This window comes from Gavia stellata, chromosome 8 (genome assembly GCF_030936135.1).
Source record: "Gavia stellata isolate bGavSte3 chromosome 8, bGavSte3.hap2, whole genome shotgun sequence".
Lineage (NCBI taxonomy): Eukaryota > Metazoa > Chordata > Aves > Gaviiformes > Gaviidae > Gavia > Gavia stellata.
This window is the reverse complement of record NC_082601.1, coordinates 12,140,134-12,165,903: the sequence shown is the minus strand read 5'-3', so window position 1 is coordinate 12,165,903 and position 25,770 is coordinate 12,140,134. Positions and strand designations below refer to the sequence as shown.

Sequence of the window (25,770 nt, the reverse complement as noted above, 5' to 3'; positions counted from 1 at the left end):
CCTCCACTAGAAATCAAAGATCAGGTGATATTCTTCATCTGAGAAGCAATTTGTGCTCAGGTGTTCCTGTCTAGAGTATTCTCTTCCTCCATTGTACTTTACTGTTCCTAAGATGCTGTCAGTTCAGAGTTTTCAAAAAGCTCTTGGAGGCAAAAAGAACGTTAAGTGTAAATATGTTGAAAAATACGATTATATTGTTTGTCATGTGAAATATCCAAAGGATTCAGTAAGAAGCTCTGCAGGTAAAAATGGTATTCTGCGATCTCTGTCCCACGTAGTTTTACTTGAACTGCTTTAGAACTGAGTGAGGTAATGGAATAGTCAGGCCAAAGTTGAATTGCAAACAGCTACTTGTTTGGCCTTCAGGATAAAAATCTAGTGCTTTCCCATACAAATTCCAGCTCTGTTGGATGTCATTGTTCTAAAGTTTGGCATGAGGTTCAGTACTGATATAAAACAGCTAGGCAAAAATTAGGAACCCATATTGATAATGAGCACTTAGGGAGCATTGTAGCATTGTCCCAGGGTGATTTTTTTTTTTTTTTAATTTTTTAAATTTTGTGACCTACCTGGTTGTTGAAAGGAAAAGCTCACTGGGCATACTGGATTTCTCCCTTTGGGTTGGGTATCTAAAATCCTATGTAGGATGAAATACTAGGCCAAAACAGGGAGAAAGCAGACAATTAAACCTGGTAATAACTATGCTCGAAGTTAGCAATAATAACTATGGTTTCAATAAAGCCAAACCTTTCTAAAAATAACAAAACCATGAGACAGGTGACAAAAAATCAGCCCTACTCTTATCTTCATCGTCCTTTGCATGGTCATTAGCAAATTCTGAAGCTATAATCTGCAGTTTCCTGTTCACTCCATTTATGTAAATGTATTCACTTCTACACAAAGAGGAAAAAAAGCCCACTGGCAGCAGATTACACAGGTCTTTGTACCATGGCGCAGGAAGCCTGGGCTCCAGAGCTCTTGGTTTCTTCTCCTGGCTGGCAGCAGGCTGCATCTGGCAGTCACAGGCAGCAGAAGAAAATGAAGCTACCTGTATATGGGTTGTCTGTGAAGGTTATCTTGGGACTTCTGGATCAAAAACCTTCTAGCAGCATTGCTGAAGAGCCAGATAGTTTATCATGGAAGCAATAGCATAGCTTTTTGCATGAAGTCTAGCAGCTTCTGGGTGACTCAGGACATATCTGCATTGCAAGTGCAGAGATACTGAAACTGTTCTGCACAGCCTGAGCCAAGGACCAGAAAGGCTGGAAGGACTGAGCAGTATGGCAGTGTTAGATGTATGCTATGGGGACTTGACTGCCAGACCGAAGTCAGAAGCAGGTCATGTAAGACATATTTTCCCTGAGGAAGTGTGACACTGTTCAGAGTATGCTGCGGATATCAGATCTGTGCTCCATTGCATTATCTAGACATGCCCATGGAGACTTCATTAGCATGGGAGCAGGGGTTGCTGAAAGACCCTACTGGCTAACCTTCTGAAAGTTTGCATAGCAATGGAATTTAATTGGTGGCTTGTTGGTACTCCACGATCTAGTGGTAATGGAGAATCTGTCTAGTGCTAATGGGGAATCTGTTTTTAGAGAGGCCCTATAACTGCAAGGAAACCTTTGGGGCAGTCATCTGAAGAGCTGTGCCTGTTACACCATGTCTCTGAGTTTGCATTTCAGTGTATTTCTCCTCAAGCCAGAGGTGATTGTCTTTCCTGTTTCTTCTCTTCCAAAATCACGTGACAGCTGGATCTTTTCATTAAAACGCCTGCAGCATGATTCACAATCTAAATACTCCCTATAAAATCTCAAGGCTTGGCAACACCATACATTTTTGACAATTGCCAGGAGCTAGCTTCCTATTGCTGGTTTATTTGGGTAGGTTTATTTTTGCGTCTTTAATATATGTTCCTTTAATTTGCCTATAAATGCAAAATGCTGTTCCCATGGCAGACTGAGGGAACAATGAAGCTATTTAAGAAATATGTATTTTTAATTCCAGAGGTTCTGGAAAATGGCATTTCTATTGTATGGGGAATTCTGAGTTTTTGAATTTGTTTCATTTTGAATCAGAAAAGAAGGCCAAAATTTCCTAAATAAGAAAAATCCTGGAATTTGTTTTTTCAAGGTCATAAATTTATTAAAGACAACATTGGAAAATGATAACACTGATGTGTTATATAACATGCATACTAAAAATACATTCAATATGGTACTGATGTCTCAACTAAATAAACACACAGCTTGAAACAAAAATTATTTCCCATTGATGATTTCTGTGAAATATACGCACTTAGAGGAACCACTGCTGTTTTGACCGACCTGTGTATGCTGATGAAAACCATTGTCATCTAAAGGCTTTTGATCCCCTCTGATAATTTTTCTTTGTGCTCTTCTTATTGGCAGGTTAGTGGTTTATCAAACTCTACCTATTGATTCAGGAAGATTAATTGCAGCAATGTCCAAATCTCATTTGTAATGATGGTGGACTAGTACACTTCAGTTCAATTTTTTGTAGCTATTTATAGCGGCGGGGCTCATGGGGAGAAAGGTGAATCTGATGAATCTGATCAGCGTTTTTACTTTCTGATTTTGTCGTAGGGCAGTAGAAGGAGCTGCCCGTTTCTGTGCTGCTTCCTCCAGGCCAGCCAGTGGTGTGTTTAGGAGAATGGCACAACATTAGCCACAGCAACTGTTATGACATTGCTGCAAATCACAAATATGCTGCTTTGCAGACATTTGGTCAGAGAAATTTCATGTAGATTAAGCAAATATCAGAGATTTGTGTTCAGTAACAGAGCAAAATAATATTCAAGTACATGTTTTAGGTATTTATTATCATTGTGCAAGTGTTCTGGGAATAGACTAACTGGGTCCGATTGATAGCTCTGCTGCACAACATTTAGAACAAAACCATACTTCCAATTTCAGAGAAATTGCTTATAATTAACTTGTTCTAAAGAGTGGAGAATCCAGTTCAATGGCTGTATCTACACTGCAGAGAAGCTGCTTGGCAGTGTGGTTTTCCCTCTCTTCTTTTCCTATCACAGGTCCCTAATTGTCCTCTTACTCCCACATCAGGTGTTTGAGTTGTCTAAAAACTACGTTTGTGCTATGAGACTATTGCAAATGTTTTATACTGATTATATATAAATAGAAATTATTCAACCAACATTTTATTGCACATAGACCTATTTTTAAAACTTATTTCCCTGGGATAGAGCTCAGATCTCAGTTTCCCTTGTATAGAAATAGGGCAATATCAGTGGATTTATAGAGGTCTTTTGGAATTACATGTGTGTGAACAGGGATAAAAATCCTAATGTGTGTATAAATAATCCACTTGTTGATTCAGTGCGTGTAATCCAGCCATTAATATTGCCCTCCATAACTGTGGTCTGTGAGGTCTGGTTTTGCATAACCAAGCCACAAGAAAGCACTGGTTTGTGTCACTATGGAAATAGCATATGGTTTGAGGCATTTAGGCATCTTCGTTTAGTGTCTGGTTCAGAGCACTACCACATGCAAAAGTGCAGGTTCCTCTCCCTGTACTGCCTCTGCTGAGCCAGGGAGAGAAATTCTAAGATTGACATGAGAAAAGCAAGCAGAATCAGCCTTCTCATGTCACTACGCTTAAAATGAAGCTTGTCTGAAGAGAAAGAAATTGCAGAATTTGCAAGAAGTCAGGGACAGAGACAGGAGGTGTTTCTGAACTGTCAGTAAGTATGTGCACATGTGTTTTTTCTAGCATGGTTACCTATATTAGTATGCAGCTAATACAATAGAAACCACTATGTGCTCCAAAGCAATGACACCGTGTCCTATTAACATGCAACCCTCGTTATTATTATTAGAGTGTTTTGTTCAATGCGTAAGGGTTGTTTTTTCTGCACAGTGTAGGTAACTCCTCATGACATTAGTGAGATCCACAGCTATGCAGCAAACGGAGAGCAGAGCCTGCTTTTGCCTCCCCCAGAGTAATATTAGGGCTCAATGCAAAAGCGCAGAGCGTAAAAGGGCGCTTGTGACTCATTAGTATCAGGGAATGGAAAGTGCAGCTGTCACGTTACATGTGTCAACCTGAGAGCTGAAGCAAATGCATTGAGTAGTGAAATGAAGGGTGTTTCTGCATGGAGAGGAGAGGTGGCTGAGCGCGCTAGTTTTTGGCGACTGGCTCCAGGTTGTTTTGCCTGTGGCCAGGTTTTGTACTGACAACCAGAACTCGGATTTGTCAATGCCCACACATCAAAGTTGAGTGCGGGAAGGACTTGAAACCTGCAGTACTCCACGGCGGGGGAGAGAGGTCTCGTACAATTTCAGTGTTACTTTCTGTTGTCTTACAGGGTTTATTTTAGGCTAAAAATGGACCTGGTTGAATCCTTTTTAAAATCAGAGGTAGGTGTTTGTTCCCACCACAAAAGTGGCTCAAACAAATACTGCCCAGCCAGGAATGCATTCACACCATTCCTCCTTTGTAAAAAGTAACCATTGCTGACTTGTTTCACAGGATGGCAGGCTGTCCCTCCCAATGCCAGACCCTTTCCCAAAGGATTCATAGTGTTATCTGTGCCAAAGCACAGTTCCTCAGTGCACCCTGAGTGATGGGCTCCATTCCTGCTCCGCTCTGCTCCTCTGTCATGCATTGAAAACCAAATGGGAGAGAAGCAGCCTCACAGCACAGCCAGGGCTGTGCAGCCACGCTGAAATATCAGTCAACTCACCAGAGTGTGTGCTCCCCCTTGGATTGATAATTGGGTCACTAGGTCGTTTAACCATTGTAAATTTGGTTTTCTTGTAGTCACATGTAAATGTGGGACAGAAAAAAAGGATACTTCAGAGCACAGTGCAGAATCTGATTTGTGTGCTAGGATAGGGACACAAAATAAGGAGGTTATTTTGGGATGAGAATGGTGAGGGGAGTGCGAATTACCGCTTGGACCTGCTGGGCATGCCTCTGGGGTGGGGGCAGGTGCCCAGATCCTGCTGCTTGGGGTTTGGCACAAAACTGGGACTCCAGGGATAGCAGGCAGAGAGACATCAAAAGACAACTCAAAGAGAATTTCTCTGATCTTTGTTTTTGTCTCGTATTACGTCCAGTCTTATCCTTTGGGGGCCTGATTTGGGGTTTTTAGAGGAAAGGGGATTGGATAGGGAGAGGGAAGGTTTTGGCAATGTTAAATAAAGAATACACTAGAAAGCTTTCAGAATTTTTTATAGTAAAAAATCTGGCAGATGTTGACTATAGAGGCAATATCTCATATGCCTGCAATATTCTTGGAGATCTACTACATGCCAAAAAATCGATACATTTTATAGAACGAAGAATTCTGGTGGGAATACTGTTCTGTACCCGATCTCTCACTGTAAGTCATTATTAAGATATATTTATCTCAGATCATGTGTGGCCACCTAATAAGAGCCAGAAATAAAAAAATAAAGTTATCTTTCTAAATCTTTGTTGTGATTATGGGTAACCTGAATTTAATTTCACACAGTAGAACACATTTTTAAAATGCGCCCCATATGAGTGCTTTCTGACCAACATGAAAAATCTTAGTTCCTGTCTGGAACGTTTCTAAAGTATATGAGTAAGTCTGGTGTAAAATAAATAGATAAATAAAATGGTTTATTACTTTCAGGGTAGTGAAAACCCCTTTTATTTTTCCTCATTATAAATATGTAGTACATCTCACTAGCTGTTACAGAAGATTTTAATCTTTTTAAGTTTTAGGGAAGACTAAGCCCTTAGTCCATTTTGCTTTGGTGGCACCTCTGAAGAACTAATTTGATGGGTAAGCTGTATGGACAGTTCACATGTCAGGGAAGTAACAGTGGTGAAAAATTGGTTTATAAATCTAATAAGATACAGAGAACAGTTTCTACTTATTTGAAACAAATTCCAAAGTGTAAACCATGACGGAGAGCTGAATTACTCTTGACAGTGAAGAGATTCTGAATCCAAAGAGACTATCTTGCTGACCTGCTCCTAAGGAAGCTGAGCTGGAACAAGGAGATGAAGTAAAAAGTTACTTCAGCTTTAATTGAAGCTGGGGAGGCTGCTTTATTCTTGTAGATAGCAGAAGGGCATTCACCATCAAATTATCTGAGGTTCAGAGAGTAAGGGGATGCGGCTGGAGGTTTTCTGAGTGGTGGGCAGGTGGTGTGTTACCATTCCTGTTCACAGGGTATGTTGAGAAAACCTCCTTCTGCCAAACGGAAATATCCAAATTGTCAACAAAACAGAGGTGTTGATGTTTTATTCTCATCGTGTGTTTTGTCTCCAGGATGCAGTGTACTGAAGTGTGAGGTTTACTCTGGATGGAAAATCCAATTTTTAAGTGAATCCTTGCTACAAGTTAAACCTAAACTAGAAGGGGTCCAGGAGAACACCAAGGGACTCCCTGCTTCCCTCTGAGTCTAGAGGGAATATAGACAGTGCTAGCACATGGCACTAGCTCAGCTGCGCCACAAGACATGATGCCCATTTCCTGCACTGCTCACACCTGGGTCGGTGTGTGGGAGCTGATGCAATGCAGTGTGTCAGGGAGGTAATTTGTGTTTCAAAGGAGCAGCAGCAAAATTTCATTAAATCTCTGTGTCCTTCCTGAGGTAGCAGCAGTGCACTGACCCTGTTAAAAGGCTGTGGCATATCTTCCTCCATATTTTTTCTGTCAAACATCAGTTTGCGTGTCAGAGGTGGCCTTCAACTTATGGAAAAATAGAGTTCACTGCAAATCTTGAGGTCCTATGATGCATTCATGGTAGACTTAACTTTTTGCAGCAGCTTATGTTGCATATAGTAGTATTTTTGTCATATAATACCAGACAGAAAGAAAAGTATGATTGTTATAACCTGTCTTTACATTAATGGAAATAAAGGCATAGCTGAGTCGGGGTAGTGGCTGTGCGGGAAACACAGAGGGGGAAATGCTTTGCTGTCTTATTTAAAGCAGGTTTCATAAAAACCTAGACACAAGAAACAAAGCCAGGCAGTTTAGAGAATTCACATCCTTGTAGGTTTATTTCTGCCTCTATTTTCAAGGTAGCAGTGCTGCGGGTGGTATTTGATACTGACTTTTCCCAGTGCTGCTGACAGTCCAAAGCCTTTTAATACTGTTGTTGCTGTGTCTTTGAAACCTCCAGACTCTGAGCATGATATTAAACCCAGAATGCCTGAAGTTATTTCCATTCAGGAGACTGGTAGGACTTGATAAAGCTGTCACGATTGTATTCATGTCTGCAGGGCTCGGAAAAGATGTGAGCTGAGCCTTTGGGACAGGAAACAATACTGTGACCTCCTAGGTTGCTGCTCACCTCTGACCTGCCACGCCACATGTTTCTTTGTTTCTCCACTCACCTTCCCTTTTCTCCCACCATAAAGAAGTTGTGAGGCTTTGCTCTTTGCTGTGAACTATCCGGGCTTGTTGGTGATATTTATAATTTGAAAAGCTTTCAAAATGCTGCATTTCACTCTTGACAGTTTCCCTTCTTACGCTCCCTTGTCATCTCTGCAAAAAAAAATGCTTTCCCCACCTTTGCTGAGTTTCAAAGGCTCAGTTACCTTACAGTCACATGAGCAGCTCTCATTCATACACTCTGCTAATCACCCAGTTATCAAGTTATTGTGCAGTGATAATGCTGTTTTACTGGTACACTTGTTGTGCTGCATAACACTAACCAATGTCAGATGATATTGTCTTTGGGCTTAAAACCAGTTCGGTTTCATGTCTGATACCAGAACTACTGTATAATGGCGTCTCAGTCGGTTATGTTGTCTTCATTGTTCTGCTGTCCTTGCTGTTGCTCACTTCCATGTGCCTGTTACTGTGCAAGGATGTTCTCAAAGAGAAGGGATCAAGCTCTTTGTATGGGTATTACCAAGGATCAAATGATAGGGTAAAACTTGGCCAATAATCATCGATTTCAGATATCTTCCCTAATTCTTATACATCCTTGTAGAGTCCATAAAATATTGAAAATATTTAACAGCAACAGTAGTATTTCATAATCTCATTTTGATATGCTGTTTAGGTATGCTTCTCCCAGGAGAGCAGTAGGGTGACAGAAAAAAAAAATATTCCAAAGAGTATTAATTGATCTTTACCTGCATAACCCTATCATCATATTTCCAAAAATGAGCCTCCATGTTAGGTAGATACTCTTTCTATTTATGGTGCCTTAAGGTGCCAAAGTGAGGTATGACTGCTGGCTTTGAAGGGCTGTGAGACCACCTCAGTTAAAACTGGCAAGTTTCTTCAATGCAGTCTCTGAGAATTGTTTCCTCTGATGGTTCTTTAGTTTGTAAATGGAGTTGTTTGTGTGTTAGACTGAGTGGATTAGCCTTCCTGGGGCAGCACTGCTGTCTCAGCCAGCAACCTCTCTTGCCTCAGGAAAGATGCCAAAGTTGGCTTTGTGGGATTAAAACTTCATTCTTGTGCCAAAGGGGTGTTCTTCCAGCTTCGGTGTGGAGTTTTGTGGATCAAAACTTCTTAAATCCCATCTCATGAAGTGTAAAGGTGCACATATTTCTGGTAGTTTAAACTGCACCTTCTTCAAGGATGTGTATCAGACTCCCGTGTAATCCTGCAATGATATGCCCTCCTTATAACATGAAGTGTGCAGATTGCTTCCCTGGAAAGGAAGGACTATTTACTTATCTCATATAAAGCAAGTGCTTAGTGGTTTATTTAATAGAGGAGATTGCACATATATACTCATTAAAATAAAATAGGGAGGAAAGAGGAAGTTTGCCAGGCTCCAGGTGAAGTCTTTGGTGGGTGTAGTCTTTCTGCCTACAAAAAGAATGAAATCCCTCGTCTTCCCCCTTGCGACAAAAATAAAAATTAATCTTGCAACATTTAAAAAAAATCTAAGCAGAGGTTTGAAAAGTCTAGATCTTTGCCAAACATGCTTTCAAGCTTTCTGATTTAGAAAAAGAAAATAGCTTTGGAGGCATTTGAAGTAAAGTCCTTGCATCGATGGTACTTTTCAGTAGTGACAGAAAAATTCAGTGATAGTTAAGCTGACCACACTGAGCTAAGAAGTTAGCTTGGTCTTTGTGTGTATGTGGTATGTGCACGCACGTTGTGTCTATGTGTCTTTGCATACTTTTAATATTGGATATGATGTGTGATGTTAGATGGCATTTAAAACATTATTTCACTATATGTTTCACTGGCATGTCATTGAATAATGGTTGTGATCATACTGGAGTTAATTAGCGTGATTGTAGTAATAAGAGTATTCTCTACTTGATGTATGACTGCACTCCTGATTGAGATGAACAGTTGATGTGATAAAATATATCATAAGCAACATTTTTTTGATCTAAACTAAGCACTCAATATGACATAGTACAAAGAAGAATTCTTTTAGCTAATATATTTCCAGCTGTTAATTTTAATCTTGCTTACTTATTAGTTTGAAGGTCTAAGGCAGTTTTTAAACAATTTATCTGGGGTTTCAGCATTTGATGTAATGTGTAAGTGTCATTCTTTTGAATTCAAATAATAAATTCATCTCAATTTGTATGTGAACCCTGAGGGAAAATCATAAATAAAAGATAACGATACCTGGAAAAATATCTGGGTTTTGGTGATGTTTAGTGAGGATGCTGTGCAATACCCATCTCGTCATTTCTGGGAACTGTTTATTTCTCATTCGTGCTGAAAAATCCCTTATGCTTAGATAATCCACTGAAATAATAGAATTACTGGAGGTGTAAAGTAGCAATTAGTACCAGTATGGTATCATATCTGGCCTCTTAGCCATCTGAAATGGGAACAAACTTCACATTCCCCAAATCTGTGGATGTTCCTGAACTGAGCTAAGCTTCAAATGTCAGTGAGGAAAGAAGTAACAATGGATCAGTAAATACAGATGCTCAGCCAGAAAATGTCTGAAGAAAAATCATTTAAAACATTGTGAGTGAGCCATAGTTCCACAACAGGAGATGAGAGGCATAAGGACCTTTCAACCCCATGTACCAGCTGCAAAGATAACTTTTCCAGGAGCTGGGAGAGAGATTTTCTATGCATTGTTGGTGTGCTAAAGCATAGGTGACATTCCAGGTACTTTGGTTCCTAGACTGTGTTCGCAAATAGATGCAGTTCTGAGAACAGTAGTCATTTTGTTGAAATTGTCAAGTGGTTGATTCTTGGACACGCGCTCATGTATGCTTGCACTCACAAACTTGCCTGAGACCCTCATTTATTAAACTACTTAAACAGATGTGCTTCACTCATTTAAAGGTGGGCATGTTCTTACATGTCCATCAAAAGATGAATATAACAGGTTGTAGCATTTGACGAGCTCAAGCTTCAAGGACAGTACAAGGAGAACTGGGGCAAAATTATGACAAGAAAAACTTAAGCTGAATTGTCATATCTAAGGGCAGAACAGTCTGCAAAAGAAGGTGATGGAAACTTCATTAACCTGGATATTTTTTAAAAAGGTCTGAAGAAGTTTCCATTCTGCTATACAGTAGGGAACAATCCTGTACTGATAGAGTAAGTGGCTACATCACCTCAGAGAGATGTTCTGCCTTTAACTTCTGTAACTATAATTCCTGGTAAGTCTGTTTTGAATTAGAGCAACAGAGCATAAGTAAGAATACAGGTCTTGATTTTATTATGTGAAATTCAAACTGAATAAAATCACGTCTTACATTAGGTCATCATATGCACTTAGCCTTTGCCCTTCTTAAGGGAGGAGGAATTTTGACAAAGATGGATGCTTCCTTAAACCCAAGATTTATTCATCAAAGAAATGCTTCATTGTGGTCACTCATTTTAGCTTTAGAATATCAAATTACTAAAGATACAATTCTCTGCAAAAGCCTGACTGTGCGATCACTTAACTTAAAGAAAAAAATGGAGCTAATTTTAACAAAATGGCTTGAGCAAAGAATCTGATAGCAGTAATTGAGCGTCATAATTAAGGATAACAATAGTTTATACGGATTGAGAAGAAATGCAGAATCAGCTCCATAATTATAATTTTGTGAATGTGAATCGTGCTGTAGTTTCTGCAGGGAGGAGCGCTACCCACTGCCTATGCACAGAACAGGGGTACAAGGCCTCTGGAGTTCTGTTTTTAGCCCTTTGCCATTTTTTGTCTCCTCCTGTGATCTCGAGTAAATGGCTAGGAGGCTGACCCAGTTCTCACTGAAGTCAGTAGGATCCTTTTTACTGTTTTCAGTGAGAGATGGATCAGGCTTTGAACTTTGTCTCGACATCCCATCTTCACAGCAGGAGTAATAATACTGCGATTTCATCTTTGGTGTTGAAGAGTCGAGTCGCAACTCTAAAGAACATACAGGAGATACTACATCAGAGAAAGCCTAATAAATCTCCTAAGCTTCAGCCTGCAGGCGTAAGATGGGATTCACATCACTAGTCTTTGGTCAAGAAGATCAGATCTAAGCTAGTCATCTAAATTCTCTCTCAGTCAGTACTTACTGGCCTCTAGAAATGCCATCTGTTCCATGCCTTTTACATGGTAAAACCTAGGTGACAAAACGTTCTAAATCAATACGAGAAACCTTGGCCTGGAAGTGCCTTTCACAGCCCCAGAACTTGATTAACACAGAATAAGGCAAACTAGTGCTGCCTCATTCCCCTTCAGCATATCTAAACATCTACTTAGGAAGTGCAGTGTCTAGGGCGTGTCGATTGTGTTGAATGCGATAGTGTATCTGATCACCTGCCCCCTTCCCTTACCTCATGTTTCTCCTGATGTATACAACTAAACATCTTTCTCTGGCTGATCAGCATGGTTCACAACACATTGGAGATCTTGGAGACAGTTACCGTGAAAACCTCTCAAATATAATAAACAGCTGTAAAATACTGTGCAAGGGGAAATTGTTCTGGAAAAAAATTGCCCAGATTTGGGTCATGTGCTCAGCTCTGGACTACCATTAGACACAGCTATTTTCAATGTCATCTTCCTAGAAACATGCAGCAAGTAACTAGTTACAAGTGTAGTTGCTACAAGTAGAGGGAAAACTACATGGAACCATTTTCTGAAAATGCACTTGGATTGAAACCAAAATGCTGCACTACAGTGATGCCTTAAAAATGCAGGGAGGGGTCAGTGAAAAGCACAAATATGTATTGTTGGTACGTTTCCTTTTTTTTTTTTTTTTAATTTAAGAAGAACAATAAGATACTTGAATGCATCCAGAGGAGGGCAACAAAGCTGGTGAAAGGGCTGGAAGGAATGTCCTATGAGGAGCAGCTGAGGACTCTGGGTTTGTCTAGTTTGGAGAAAAGGCTCTGTACAGCTTCCTGAGGAGGGGAAGTGGAGAGGGAGGTGCTGATCTCTTCTCCCTTGGTATCCAGTGACAGGATGCCTGGAAATGGTTCAAAGCTGCATCAGGGGAAGTTTAGACTGGACGTTAGGAAGCATTTATTTACCAAGAGAGTGGTCAACCACTGGAACAGGCTTCCTAGAGAGGTGGTCGATGCCCTAAGCCTGTCAGTGTTTAAGAGGCATTTGGACAATACCCTTAACAACATGCTTGAAATTTTGGTCAGCCCTGAATTGGTCAGGCAGTTTGACTAGATGATTGTTGTAGGTCCCTTCCAACTGAACAATTCTATTCCATTTCATTCTAATTTGTTTCTAAGAGACTAAGATATTAGACTTCTTTAGCTTGCAATACATACCATGAATAAGAAAGGCAAAATATTTCTGTTCTGCTGCTTCTAACCTTATATTGGCCCAAGAATTAACTATTGCGTTATTCAGTATTTTTTCATTTAATCATTTATTTACTTTTCATTGGGAAAAAAATGCCAAATACTTTCAAACCAGAATTGGGGCCCTTTGGTTGGCTTGTACTGAACACTGCAATGCTATTTTCTGTGTAACAGATAAGGCCAAGCACAAACTGCATGCAGCGAGTGCTCTTTGATGTTGAGAATATGTGCAACTCCTACTCTGGGTTAAAAAGATTTGGAGAGAACAGCTGACGAAACACTTCTGTAGCACAAAGTTTATGGACAAAGTAATGTTTGTTTCAACCTTGAGGAAATCTCTTAGACAGTTTTCTGAAAGAGCCGAGTTTGAATGGTGTATTTCCGATGCAGCAATGGTTTCATACGTGTTAACCTGGAGACATGGTGGAATCTTGGCTGAGATCTGCTACCTGCATCAGAGATAGAAATGGATCCTGATGTTTTGGCACTTGTTGGTCTGAAATGCAAAGGAAAGCATGATGAATGTAACCGGTAAATTTCACATCAGCTTTTTCATAAACCATTTTTTTTTCAACTTGCTGCAGAATATCAAACTGTTAACAATTAATGTGCCAAAGTTATGGGAATCCTGTTAGTAAATATTGCTATGGGATAAGACAACAATCACCTCCGATTCCAAATTGTGGTAGGGATTGTTGTATAGGTTTTGTTAGTCTATTTCTTTTCCATAATTGTGTTTCTTTTTTATTATTGGCAAGAAACAGAAGAGCTATGAAAGCCTCCTGGTTCTGTCTAAAATGAATTCCAAAGGCATGTATTACAGCTATTTCCATTCTAAAACCTAAAGAGTGCAGTCTCATTTTCTTGTGATTGCAGATTTCATGACTGAAATACGTGATTATGCAAAGATTAGTACAGAAAGATTATTAAGAGATTTGAAATGGAAGTTGTTTTTGTGATTGAAATGGTGCAGAAGTTTGTAATGCCAGTTAGCAGATCACTGAGAATTTCAAGGGTGTAACTGGCAAAGTAATTTCAAGGTAACTGTCATTACACATGACAGTTCTCTCAGGGGTTAATGCAACATTAGGAAAAAATACCACACACCCCTAAAGTTTCAGAGAGTATATAATTTTATAACTCATAGATTATTTTTCTGTGGAACTCATGCTTTTATTGTTTGACAGGAATTAATTTCCACAAATGTAGAAGAGAGATTCTTCATGGGATCTTCTCTCTGGAGGGATTAGACATTTTTGGTGTCACCTTCCTCAGGATACCACAGAAAACCTTCCGAGGGTCTGCAGTTTGCAGAAAAGGGGACAGCCATGATTGTCCTTCTAGCAGCAAAAATTTTCTTCTTCAGTTGCATTAGCTCTTACCTTCTTCCAAAGTTTTGAATCTTGATGCCAGTTTGGAGATTTACCTAGTTCCTGTGCTCCTGGTAGATCCTTCCAGATCTCAGAAGGGCTGGGAATCTGAGGTAACCTTTTCTGGCTGGAGGTAGCAGGACAAGGAGGCATTATATGCTTTTCTTCATCATGAGACTTAATTGTCTCTTGGATTCCCACCCTGCCTGATCCAGGGTTATGTCACACCAAAAAAGTACAAAGTGCTTCAAACAAATGAAATAAGAGTCTGTACTCTGAAGAGCTTACTAACAAGAGACAGAGGTCAAGATGAAAATGAACGAAGCAGGCAAGTAGTGCAGTGTTATAGTACCAACCAGGATGAAACTCTCAGGTTCAACATAGCTTTAGTTCAGCACTTGCAGAGAAATAAATGTACATGAAAATATTTGATATGCATAACAACTTCTGATATGATTTATGTGCACTTGAAGCAAAGGAACAGAACAAAACTAGAGCAGGCCATCACCAAACAACTAACCTCTAGCATATTTGGCCTTGTCGTGGTTTACGCCCAGCCGGCAACTAAGCACCACACAGCCGCTCACTCACTTCTCCCCTGCCCCAGTGGGATGGGGGAGAGAATTGGAAAAGTAAATGTGAGAAAGCTCGTGGGTTGAGATAAGAACAGTTTAATAAATGAAATGAAATAAAATAAAATAATGATAATAATAATAAAAATTGTAATGAAAAGGAAAATAACAACAACAAAAAAATAAAACCCAATAAAGACAAGTGATGCAAATGAAAACAATTGCTCACCACCCTCCGACCGATGCCCAGCCTGTCCCCAAGCAGCGGTCCCCCAGCCAGCTGTCCCCTAGTTTATATACTGAGCATGACATCATATGGTATGGAATATCCCTTTGGTCAGTTGGGGTCAGCTGTCCCGGCTGTGTCCCCTCCCAACTTCTTGTGCACCCCCAGCCTACTCGCTGGTGGGGTGGGGTGAGAAGCAGAAAAGGCCTTGACTCTGTGTAAGCACTGCTCAGCAGTAATGAAAACATCCCTGTGTTATCAACACTGTTTTCAGCACAAATCCAAACCATAGCCCCATACTAGCTACTATGAAGAAAATTAACTCTATCCTAGCCAAAACCAGCAGAGGCCTGTGCTGTGTTTATATCTCATCTGACAGTAGATGACAATCCTTTCATGAATACATCAAACTCCGAAGTTCAAGGTGAGTGTGGTTAACTCCCAAATGTGGTTGTTTATCTTAAATGTATCTAAACCTCTTAAATCTGCAACAGTGAGCTGGAAATCTCTCAGCACCAGGCCTACCTTCTAGAATGACAGGGATAAAGCCATTAGTGTTTTTCCTATTATAAACTGCCCCTGTTTTTAAAATCTAGACACTTAGCTGGGAACTCAGTGGGCGAAGATAGAAAAAGAGGTGAAGAAAAATTTCACCGTACTTAACGTGCTGTGTTCAGCCTTCTTGTGCATGACACATTTAAGCAAATGTGTCCAAAATTAGGTATGAATGCTTCAGGGAAGCATCACTGTAGGCTGACAGTGCCTGGCACAGCCCAGGGGAAACACTGCCTGTGCCTCCTTCCACATCCAGCTAGCTTCCTTGCAGAAAATCCCCTTTGCCTTTGGAGAACCTTGCGCAATACAAAGAGACTGCTGCAGGACCACTCCATCCTTTAGTGTCTGTGCAGTGTGGCCAGAGCCTCTGTTGAGGCCAATCTGCACTCTTTTTTTCACCAAAGTCTAGGGCTCAGCCTACACCCTTTTCACCACACAATGATGTATTTATATCTGATCATCATATTGGTGAACTCACCCTGTCTAGATGTAATTAGGTACATCACATGTTGGAGTCAGTAAACTTGTAATGGTTTTCAGCAGAGATGAACATAAGTGTGTTAGGGACAAATCCAGCAAAACTGTATTCATACTGTATTTCAGCAAAGGTGTTTGTGTCTCAAATCTGTGCCATAAGCAGAGAGTGAATGTGTTTAAAAGTATAAGAAATATTATAAATAAAAGCAGGGGACAGCCTTCTCCCCAGGAGCTGGACTGGTGTTTGAGCTGTTGTAGTGGTAATGTGTGAAAAACCGTAGAGTGGAATAGACTTTGAAAAACAGTGCTAGCTTTGGCATTTGCTCCAAATACTATTGGAAAGGGATCATTCAGAAAGGATGCTGTTAAGTGAAACTGGACCCTAATTCAGTTCATATTAAATGGAACGTTTTTTACAAATCCTCAGCTAAAGAGGTTTCTAAAAAGTGATTATTAAAACATGACATTCAGCCACTGTTAACAACCTAACCATTATAGCAGTGGCCTGAAAGTGAGGGAATAAAAATTTACTATTGGTAACAAAACTGGCTAGAATATGTTTTTCACAGTCCAAAAGGAGAAATGCAAATATTTATAGTCAGCCCTCAGAAATTGGGAAAATGAACAGTGAGTGAGCTATTTTCTTTCTGCTTTTTATAACTGGAAGTATTTTCCCCCATTAAACACTTGGAGGCCAGCGTTCCATCTTTGTATTGAATATTTTCTCCAGGAACAACTGTTGACTGCAGCAGGCTATTATCTAAGTAAGAACAACATGACTTGATTCATGGCTTTTATGTTTGACAGTGTTCCTTTAATGCTCAGAAGTACATGTGTGTCCACAGTGTTCAAAGGTATTTTGTGCATATGTATAAAGTTAATGCATTTTTAAACTGAGGAGGATTCTTAGTAGGATTTTGAAAAGGAAAGCGCTACAATTCTGCTTGTATTGATGGGGAGGTTAAAATTCCCAGTGGGAGCAACCTTAGGCCAACACCAGCATTTCTGAAGATCTCACCTGGTACTGGAAACACCCTTAAGCTGATATCTTTGTCTCTCCTTATTTTTGTTAAGTGTTAAACACCACAGAACTATTGGCCTCAACTTGAATAAAGAAAGCTTTTCTGTGACAGGAAGGGCTGGCTGTGTTTAGTTAGATAAACATAGCTGACTAAACCATACTCCATGGCTATGGAGAAAATGACTGCACTGCCTTTCCAGTTCTGCTGTTATTTATGAGACTTTCTGGTGTATTAGTTCAGTGGTGTTTTCCAGAAATGTGAAAGAGGGAGAGAAAGGATGGGCAGGTAGTTTGAAAGCTGAGATAAGTTTGATGGAATTCACCTGTGTTCCTCCACAGTCTGTCACGTCTTGGGTACATTGCCTAGCTTCTGCATTCTTCAGTTCCCTGTCTTTAAGTAGGGGTAATACATCTCATATTGCAAAGGCTGTGGCTATGGGATAAACCTATTCAGGATGGTGAAGTGTTCAAATTCTTATGCAAAGGAGGGCAAGTATGTACCTTGGATAGACTGGAAATTATACCCCTCCAAAGCAGTCTGAGTGTTACATATTGGCAGCTGCAAGCTAATCGAATAGACTTACGCCATTTAGAAATATGATGCAGAACAGTAGATGAGAGGAGAAACCGTAGAAGGAACTTGAATACACAGTCTTTTCAAGTTATCTCACAAAAGCCAGCGAAAGGCAAATGTTTCTTGAGGCTGAGACATCTCTGGCTAACATGATTACATGCTGTAATGTGATAGCCGTTGGGAGGCCTTTGCAACGAGCTTGTAGCCGAGTGTCACGTGAGGCACCGTAGGTTTCTGTGGTGGTTAGTCCCACTTGCTTCATTACATTATCTTTGAGAAATTCCAGGGGACTTGGAAATAACCAAGTGCACAGTTCTGTTGCTGTGCCTGGCAGGATTGGGCTGGGGTGGTGTGTTTCGAATAAAAAATTATTTCATGTGTACTCAGGGATTAGTCTATGTGGCTTTATACATTCTCCTTTCACAGATGGCAGTGCCAGTAGGAATTACTACTATTGTTTTAAAACTCTGGTAATCACTTGCTTTCATGCCTTTGAAAGTATAAACAGCCTGTTTCAGGGGTTTACTTGCCACAGTTGTATTACTCATACTCTGTTTCTTGCTTTGTTTGCTGGTAGAATACATACACCAATGCAGACAAGCTTTTGGAGGCTGCAGAGCAGTTGGCTCAGACTGGGGAATGTGACCCTGAAGAGATCTATAAAGCAGCCCGGCATCTGGAAGTACGGATTCAGGACTTTGTCCGGAGGGTGGAACAGAGGAAACTTCTCTTGGACATGTCAGTCTCCTTCCATACCCACACCAAAGAGGTAAGATGTGCATGAGGGAATTTTTCTGTGTATTGCTGAGTGCTGCAAGAGACTGACTCTGAAAACTCAGATGACATAGAAAAGGCATCTTGACCATGCAGGGCTGATATCCAGTTCATTTGATGCATACGACTAACCGTTGTAAAGAGGAAACGAAATGTGAATGAAACATATGAATGACATAGTACACTAAAATATAGGGACAGCATATCTAACGTATCAAGCGGTGCTTAATTCACAACTAGAATGTATTGTTACAAAGCAAGAATTCTCGTGTAAGAACATGAGTTGATATTAACACATTAGGTATAAACATGCTAGCAGTGTGATACGTATCCTCAGAGGGATTCCATTTGAATGTGATATTAATTAATTTAGCCATTATTATTAAGTGTTACTGGAAATCTTACATTGTTTAATGAGGTAGACTTCACTTTTCAAAATTATGGTTAAAGAGCAAATAGCCACATACTGATACAGTGATTCAGTGAGGACCTGAATAAATGCTGTTTAGTGTAATTGAAAAATATCCAGAGATAAGGCTGTCTCGCCAGAGATACAGTGGACAGGACATCAAATGGGAGGCCACTGGGGATGTAATTAAAGCATGCTTCACATTTTTCTGCAGACTAAAGGCCATTCAGTGATGAGTGACTTTCAAAGATAGGGTTTCTGCTGAGAGAGATGGAATTAGTAGGAATGGTTGTTTTCATGCTCTGCAGCATCTGTTTGCAAAAGCACACTTGATCAGAAAGATGCTCTCAGAAGCTGAAAGCTTTGCCTGTGTTTGTTGATTTACATGTTACAAGCAAGTTGTATATAGCAGGCTTCAGTGTGTTGGGAAGCCTCCTTAAATAGAAGGTGTATGCACACGTTCATATATAGATATATATATGGAAGACAGTTGGAGTTACACTGTGTCCATTATAGCTGTTGATACGTTAAGGTTTTCCTTTTACATGCTGCTTCTGCAATATACTAAAATATAGTTACTTTAAGCTTGTGAATAATACTATTGTTTCCAGAGTAGCTCAAATGCTTGCAGCTATGCTTGCTTGCCACAGGGGAAACTTAATTGGTTATTTCCTCCGTCAAAATTATTTCATAACAGTTTCCTACTGTGATTAACCTCGCTTCACCTATGCAGGTGGTGACTAGTAACACAAAGATAGGCATGACTCCAGGAAGTTATCAATGTAATATGTTTTCTATCATCTAAATTTCTTCTGATGATTACTGGTACTGTGTAGCCTAATTTGAGTTTTGGGAACTAGAGCTTCTCTGTATGAAGGGTTTTGGATTGCAGTGCACTATACTCGCTTCTACTCTTCTTTAACAAGAAGGGAATTTGCCTGCTCCACTCATCTGGTTTTAATGAGCCCTGTTTTGGTGTATAGAAATGCAGACGCATAAAAATGCTCATTTTTTTAAACTATTAATAAAACAGTCTTTTGTGACAGCATTAATGCTGTTTACTAGATATTGAGAGTAAACCCTAAATCTCTGCCTCATTGATGTTTACCCATAGGACAGATTGGTGCTGTGATGCCTTTTTGGAAAGCTCAGTAAGCACTTGCTGTCAGTTTTATCTTCCTGCAATGAACACGTTGCTTCTGACAGTCTTCCTAGCACAGATGAATTGCATTTCTGATGCGATAATTCCCAGGCATGGATGAGTGCATTGACTGTGAACTTCTCACTGCTTCACCTGTACTCTGCCCACCTTTTCATCTCCATGTATGACTACTCAGAGTCCCAGCACCTGAGAAACTTTTAAGAGCTCCTGTTTTTAAAAAGTGGTCTTGTCAAAGAAGTGTTTCCTTTTGTAACCTGCCTTGCTAGAATTTCTTCAGGACAATACATAGTGTTGAATTAGGGAGTCATTTAAATCCAGATATCCCATGAGCAATGAAGGTTAAGAGTGGCTTTTTTATACTACAGTAGACTTGAATCACTGCAAATTTCATGTGAAAGCATTATAAGAGGATTCTTTCTGCTAAACACTGACTTATCCAGTTGAAGGAATACGGAAAAGACTGTCAATTAAGCATAACAATAATTTTGATTTTTTTTTTTTAAGTGGCCTTATTTAAGAATGCATGCAACAGGCTGAAATGATGACTTTCTGGTATGGTAAAAACATTTTAGAGGCATAAATTTAAAGCAGTCTCCTAAGTGATTGTTATTGTCATAACTCATGAGTAATGTAGTTGTCCTATTGCCATGCCTATAAAACAAATGTTGTGTGTCCCCCTGTCCTACAGTATTCATTATGCTCTCTTAGTTTATAATCAATATTTTCATACCCTTTTAGGCCAAGGCATTCCTGATGGTGTGAGCAGAAACCTGGTACCTGGGCAATCAAATCCAATTATCTGTATGGCAGGGTGGAGTTATAAATTATTATCAGTGGGATAAATACATTCAACAGACTTGTACCCAAATAATTTCTCTCAGAATTAAGTGTGATTGAATTCAGGTTCTTACTTCAGATCTGAATCAATTATTGGCAGGATTGTCAGATCTTGCAGTTTTATCACAAATCTCATGATAGTTGATGTTTTTCTGTGAGCTCTCAGCTGCTAGGATCAAATAATGTTACAGGATTCTTGGCTGTCATTTCATTTTGTTTAAAAGAGAATAGTTTTTGAGCCTCTTGGAGAAGAGGTTGCACATGTGATAAAATCACACCCTGAAGACTCAAAAACCTCAAGGCAAATAATAAAAACATCTTGTAATTCATTGTCTGAATCTTAATATTTTACATTGGTCTCACAGTTTTATATGTATGGTTCTGAAGTGTACTTTACAATGCCAAGTATAAAAATGTAGACACAAAAAAGCACTGTCACCATGTCCGTATGATTAAAAACTTTTAAAATCCTCTTGCATAATTAAATGATGACTTAGCATCTTGTAAATTTCTTTACTTCCCATAAAGATTTTCTTCTCTGTTTAGCAATCATAGTTTTGTTTTGCCTGGTTTAAAGGGGCAGGAAATACTGCTACCAGCAGTTTCCGATACAGCTTCAGTGCTGGGGGTTTAAGCAACAGGATATAAAGGCCTGGGGATTACTTCTGTCAAGTAAGTGTTGAGATGAGGCTACACATAGATAGCTATGTGTGGTATCTACATGCAAATAAATTCCTGGCTTCACTGGCAGGATTTTAAGCTTTTAGGATTCATGTAGGTGTTTAAGAGCAAGTATACATACCTCAGTGTATTCTCTATATAACTGAAGTAAAGATTTGTTGTGTTACTTGTGTTGGTCGATAATGAAGTTGCTAATTTAAGAACAGGAAGGAACTTCACTGAATTTAGATTCATTTACAGTATATGGGTCTTACCTGAACTACAAAGCAGTTCTGCAATTGCTTCACAGCTCTTTCGGGCATGAAAAGCATGTTTCACCACTTCGAGGTTTCTCATACCTCAGTGGGTTTCATATTACCACCTTTGTGTTGCCTTGAGTCCTGCAAGACGGCAGCAAAAAGCAGGAGAGATAGTAGCATGCTTTCAGGCTGTGTGCCCTGTGCTTTGTTGGCACTCGGTAGGCCAGAAGAGCAATTGGACAAGGTGCTCAGTGCTTGCAGTTCCATGTGGAGCCTGCCAGGTCTGCCTGGCCCACAGAATGGGGGAATGAGTGTGCTCAGGAAATATTTAATGTTGAGAAAAATGAACTGCCAAACTCTTAGCAGGTTCTTACTGAACACGTGCAAACTGGAACTTGGCAGAGGTCTTCTGAGTGACCAAATTTGGGCAAATTTTCGTAGGGATGACATAATGTATATTCTTGACATCAAGGCTAAGCCCTGCAAAATTTCAAACCCTTGCTTAAAAGCATGGAGGGTCTGGAGCATCTCATGTGAGCAGAAATAAGACTCGTTTTCTAACGCAGGCAAAGTCAGTCCTTTTTCCCCTTCCTCTCATTCTGGACCTTTTACCTCAAAATTCATCAAGTTCAGCCTTAGGCACATACCTGGTATGGAAAGCTTCACTCTGAACAGCCTGTCTGATAAGGCCATGAGAAACTGAGAGCAAAGTCCTGGACCATTAAGTGTCAGGCAGCTTCTTATATAGACCTAAATTATTTGTGTTCAGCAGGTCACCTTGGTCACCCCATAGATATCAGTGGGGTTGCTCAGGTGAGTAATGGGAGTGGGTTTACCCTGTCAGTTAGGAACAGTAACGGTGTTTTATTGCAGGCACTGCTAACTTATTTTTACTCGATAACCAAGGCCTGTGAAATTAAATTCTCTCAGCTTCAGTTGAATATCATTATTAGGAGATTATTTCAGTGTAGGTCACTAATTTTGACAGGGCTTGGCCCTCACATTGTGGTAGAGTTGCTGGGAAGCAGGGAGCTGAAAGCTCATGGGGCTAAGGACTGCTGCTGTGGACTCTCATCAAAAGAGCTGACAGAATGAATCAAAGTACATGGTTTAGTGGGCATGGTGGTGTTGGGTTGATGGCTGGGCTTGATGATCTTACAGGTCTTTTCCAACCTTAGTGATTCTGTGATTCTGTGAAAGTTAATCATGGAGCAAACATGACGGTGGTTCTGGGATATATTGTGCAATCCTGTCATTCATTGTAACTTGACCCAGAATTCAAAGTTAATGTTACTGAACTTAATAATATGTTGTTCGACTTTAACTGTTAATATTGACATCTCAGAGCAATTGCCCATTAGATAATAGAGAGTTGTGATGAAGGGGATTTTCAGTTTAGCAATTCCACTTGCTGGCAACTTCTAGAAGTCCTGAAAATGTCTTGGTCTCTGAAGACGTCTACCACAAAGCATTTGTCTTACACACTTGTACACTACTCCTATCCTGGACAGTGCTTTTGTTCCTTTTCTCATATTATGGCCAGATTTAAAAAAAAATATGAAAGCATAAAACACTAAAATGACCCAAACTGGCTCTCTGCACATAAAATAGTCACTGATTGGCCATTTCACATCCCAGCACTTTTCAGGGTTAGAATTAAGCACCACGTGTCTTGTTCAAAAGCTAGAAATCTTGTTCCTTCGATGGGATAAAATGAACAGCTGAAATACAAACAAAGCAGCATACAAAATCGGACTTAGAAAATATTTTCCCTCCTCTCACTGCAGGGCTGTGAAACATCGAACCTTACATTTGTGCCTCTTACAAGTATGAATGTTGTTTTTGCTGGGAGATGAATCAGTGTAGTTTGATGGGGGGAGTATTATAAGCAGAGAAATCACAAGACAAGGGGGTGAAAAAAGCAAATGCTTTTATAAGGGATTAAGTAAATGCTGATTTTGTAAAAAAAAAAAAAAAAAGTGCTCAGTTTGTAAACATCCTGATATTCCCATCAGAGGTAGATCTGCAGGCAGAGAGCAGAGGACATGGGAGAAGTGAACTGCCAGAGCTGCACATACAGGTAACGTGTGCAGTCCTTTGTGGTGAGGTGGGTGTTGGTCTCTTCTTCTCCCATGTAACGAGCGATAGAACTAGAGAAATGGCCTCAAGTTGCACCAGGGGAGTTTTAGACTGGATATTAGGAAATATTTCTTTACTGAGAGAGTGGTCAAACATTGGAATAGGCTGCCCTGAGGTGGTGGAGTCACCATCACTGGAGGTCTTCAGAAAACGTGTAGACATGGCACTTCGAGACATGGTTTAGTGGGCATGGTGGTGTTGGGTTGATGGTTGGACTTTATGATTTTAAAGGTCTTTTCCAACCTTAATGATTCTGTAATTCTGTGTGATTCTGTGGTTCCTTGGAGAAGACAGACATGTTGACAGCTTACTATTATCATAAGTGGGGCTGTAGAGAGGGCTCTGCTGGTCTAACAAGTGTTATTTTTATGTGAGCTATGTAAAAGTTCACTCTGGGTTATCAGCAATCAATTACCATCAAGCAGCAAAATAAGAGCAAATCCCTCTCCAACTCCAGAGCATAAACTGTGTTTTTGACCAAAATACAAACATTCATCTGTCATTCATGTTGATGAATTCTTTGCAGAGTTAAATCTTGTCTGTAAATCTACCAGAGATCTGGGACTGAGGAACCAGAACAGCTGGGGTGGTGCGGCGTGCCCCTCTTTCTGGTCCATTTGTTGTCTAGAAGCAAGTTTTTTTCATGAAGGATTAAGAAGCTGGGAATGGAGAGAGCTGTGGTATCCTGGCAGCACATCCTGCTCTTGAGCAGGGAAGTTTGAAGCATGGCCAGGCCACTAACAAATAAAATTCTGCCATCTGTGATGGCAAAAAATTGTGAGACAGAATCAAGGTAATAAAAATTAAATTTTTGTAAATGCAGCCATATAGACCAAATCTCAGGAAGTCTAACCTGCAGCAGAGCAAGGGCAGGTGCATGGAAGAGAAGTACGTTCCATCATTCTGCCATATGCTAGCCAAAGGATTCCTATAGACTGCATTTAAGTTCACACTTTGCTATCTGCATTCTTCAGGCCATTCACCAGCATTTTGACTGACTGCTTGGCTTCACTCAAATATCATCACTGGCTTTTGAGGACCCTCGCATGTGTTTTGTGTGTTATGCAGACAGGTCTCCAGCCTGTATGCCTTGCACTCCAGATAACAGTGGTTCCTGCTGCAGCGAGAAGGGTGTTTTATGAGCACCTTTAAATAAGATGTGCCAACTCTCATAAAGTACCCTTTTATTAGTCACATTACAGCCCATTTTCCCAATTTCCTGAAGATGAAGAAGATGAGCTTCTCCCTGTTCCAGTGTGTGGTCTCGCAGCTTTTACTGCTGTGTACAAAGGCAACAGAGTGGGCAGCCAGTGCCTGTGATAATTTGCGTACTGACTAAATCTTCATCAAAGCCATGCAAGGACACTCCTGTAATTCACTCATTGCTCAAAAGGCACATTCTGTTGTGCCTTAAGTACACGTATGCAATGGAGTCTACACAACTAGTTTAAAATGGTTAGTGTCAGTGTAATGGTTCAAGTTGATGGGTCCAATAAGACTGTTTGGTTAGAGAAAGGTCTCACAGTTTGTTTAATCCTTAGCAAGTTTCAGAATGATTCGGAATTGTCACAAGTGATTTATTTCTGAGATTCCTAGGGCGTAGTGCACAAAGTTGCACTAAAGGCTCAAAGCAGCAGGTCAGGGTAAGACTGCAAGTGATGTGGCCAGTCAGTGGAAAAAGCACAGAGGGAAGAGGTAGTGCAACTCACATTAGAGAAGTAATGAAATATTTCGAATCAGTGAACAATTTAGAGGAAAATGTAATAGTACTTGCATTTATTTAAGTAAATTGGTGAATTTGTAGTGTGTATTTTACAGCTATGGAAAGCTCCTCCTGCCCCAAATTGTACTGTATTACACTGGTGTAAATCTGAGTAAATCTTTTGATGTAGTGAGAACTTCTCTGAGCCTATCATCAGTATGATCAAGTGCAGAATTTGATTTGCTTAGTACAATTACTGCAGTTAATTACATCCAGATTCATAATTACAAGCAACTTATATTAAAATGTACTAGAAGAGGAAC

General features: G+C 40.1%; 1 protein-coding gene across 2 annotated transcripts in view; it reads left to right on the top strand.

The window, feature by feature from the left end:
* Window positions 1-25,770, top strand: part of KALRN (kalirin RhoGEF kinase) — a 530,063-nt gene that overhangs the window by 293,740 nt on the left and 210,553 nt on the right. For both annotated transcript variants that reach the window (XM_059820280.1, XM_059820281.1), the window contains exon 11: window positions 18,082-18,273. In XM_059820280.1, coding sequence (XP_059676263.1) covers window positions 18,082-18,273 — 192 coding nt within the window. The remainder of the gene's footprint in view (window positions 1-18,081; window positions 18,274-25,770) is intronic.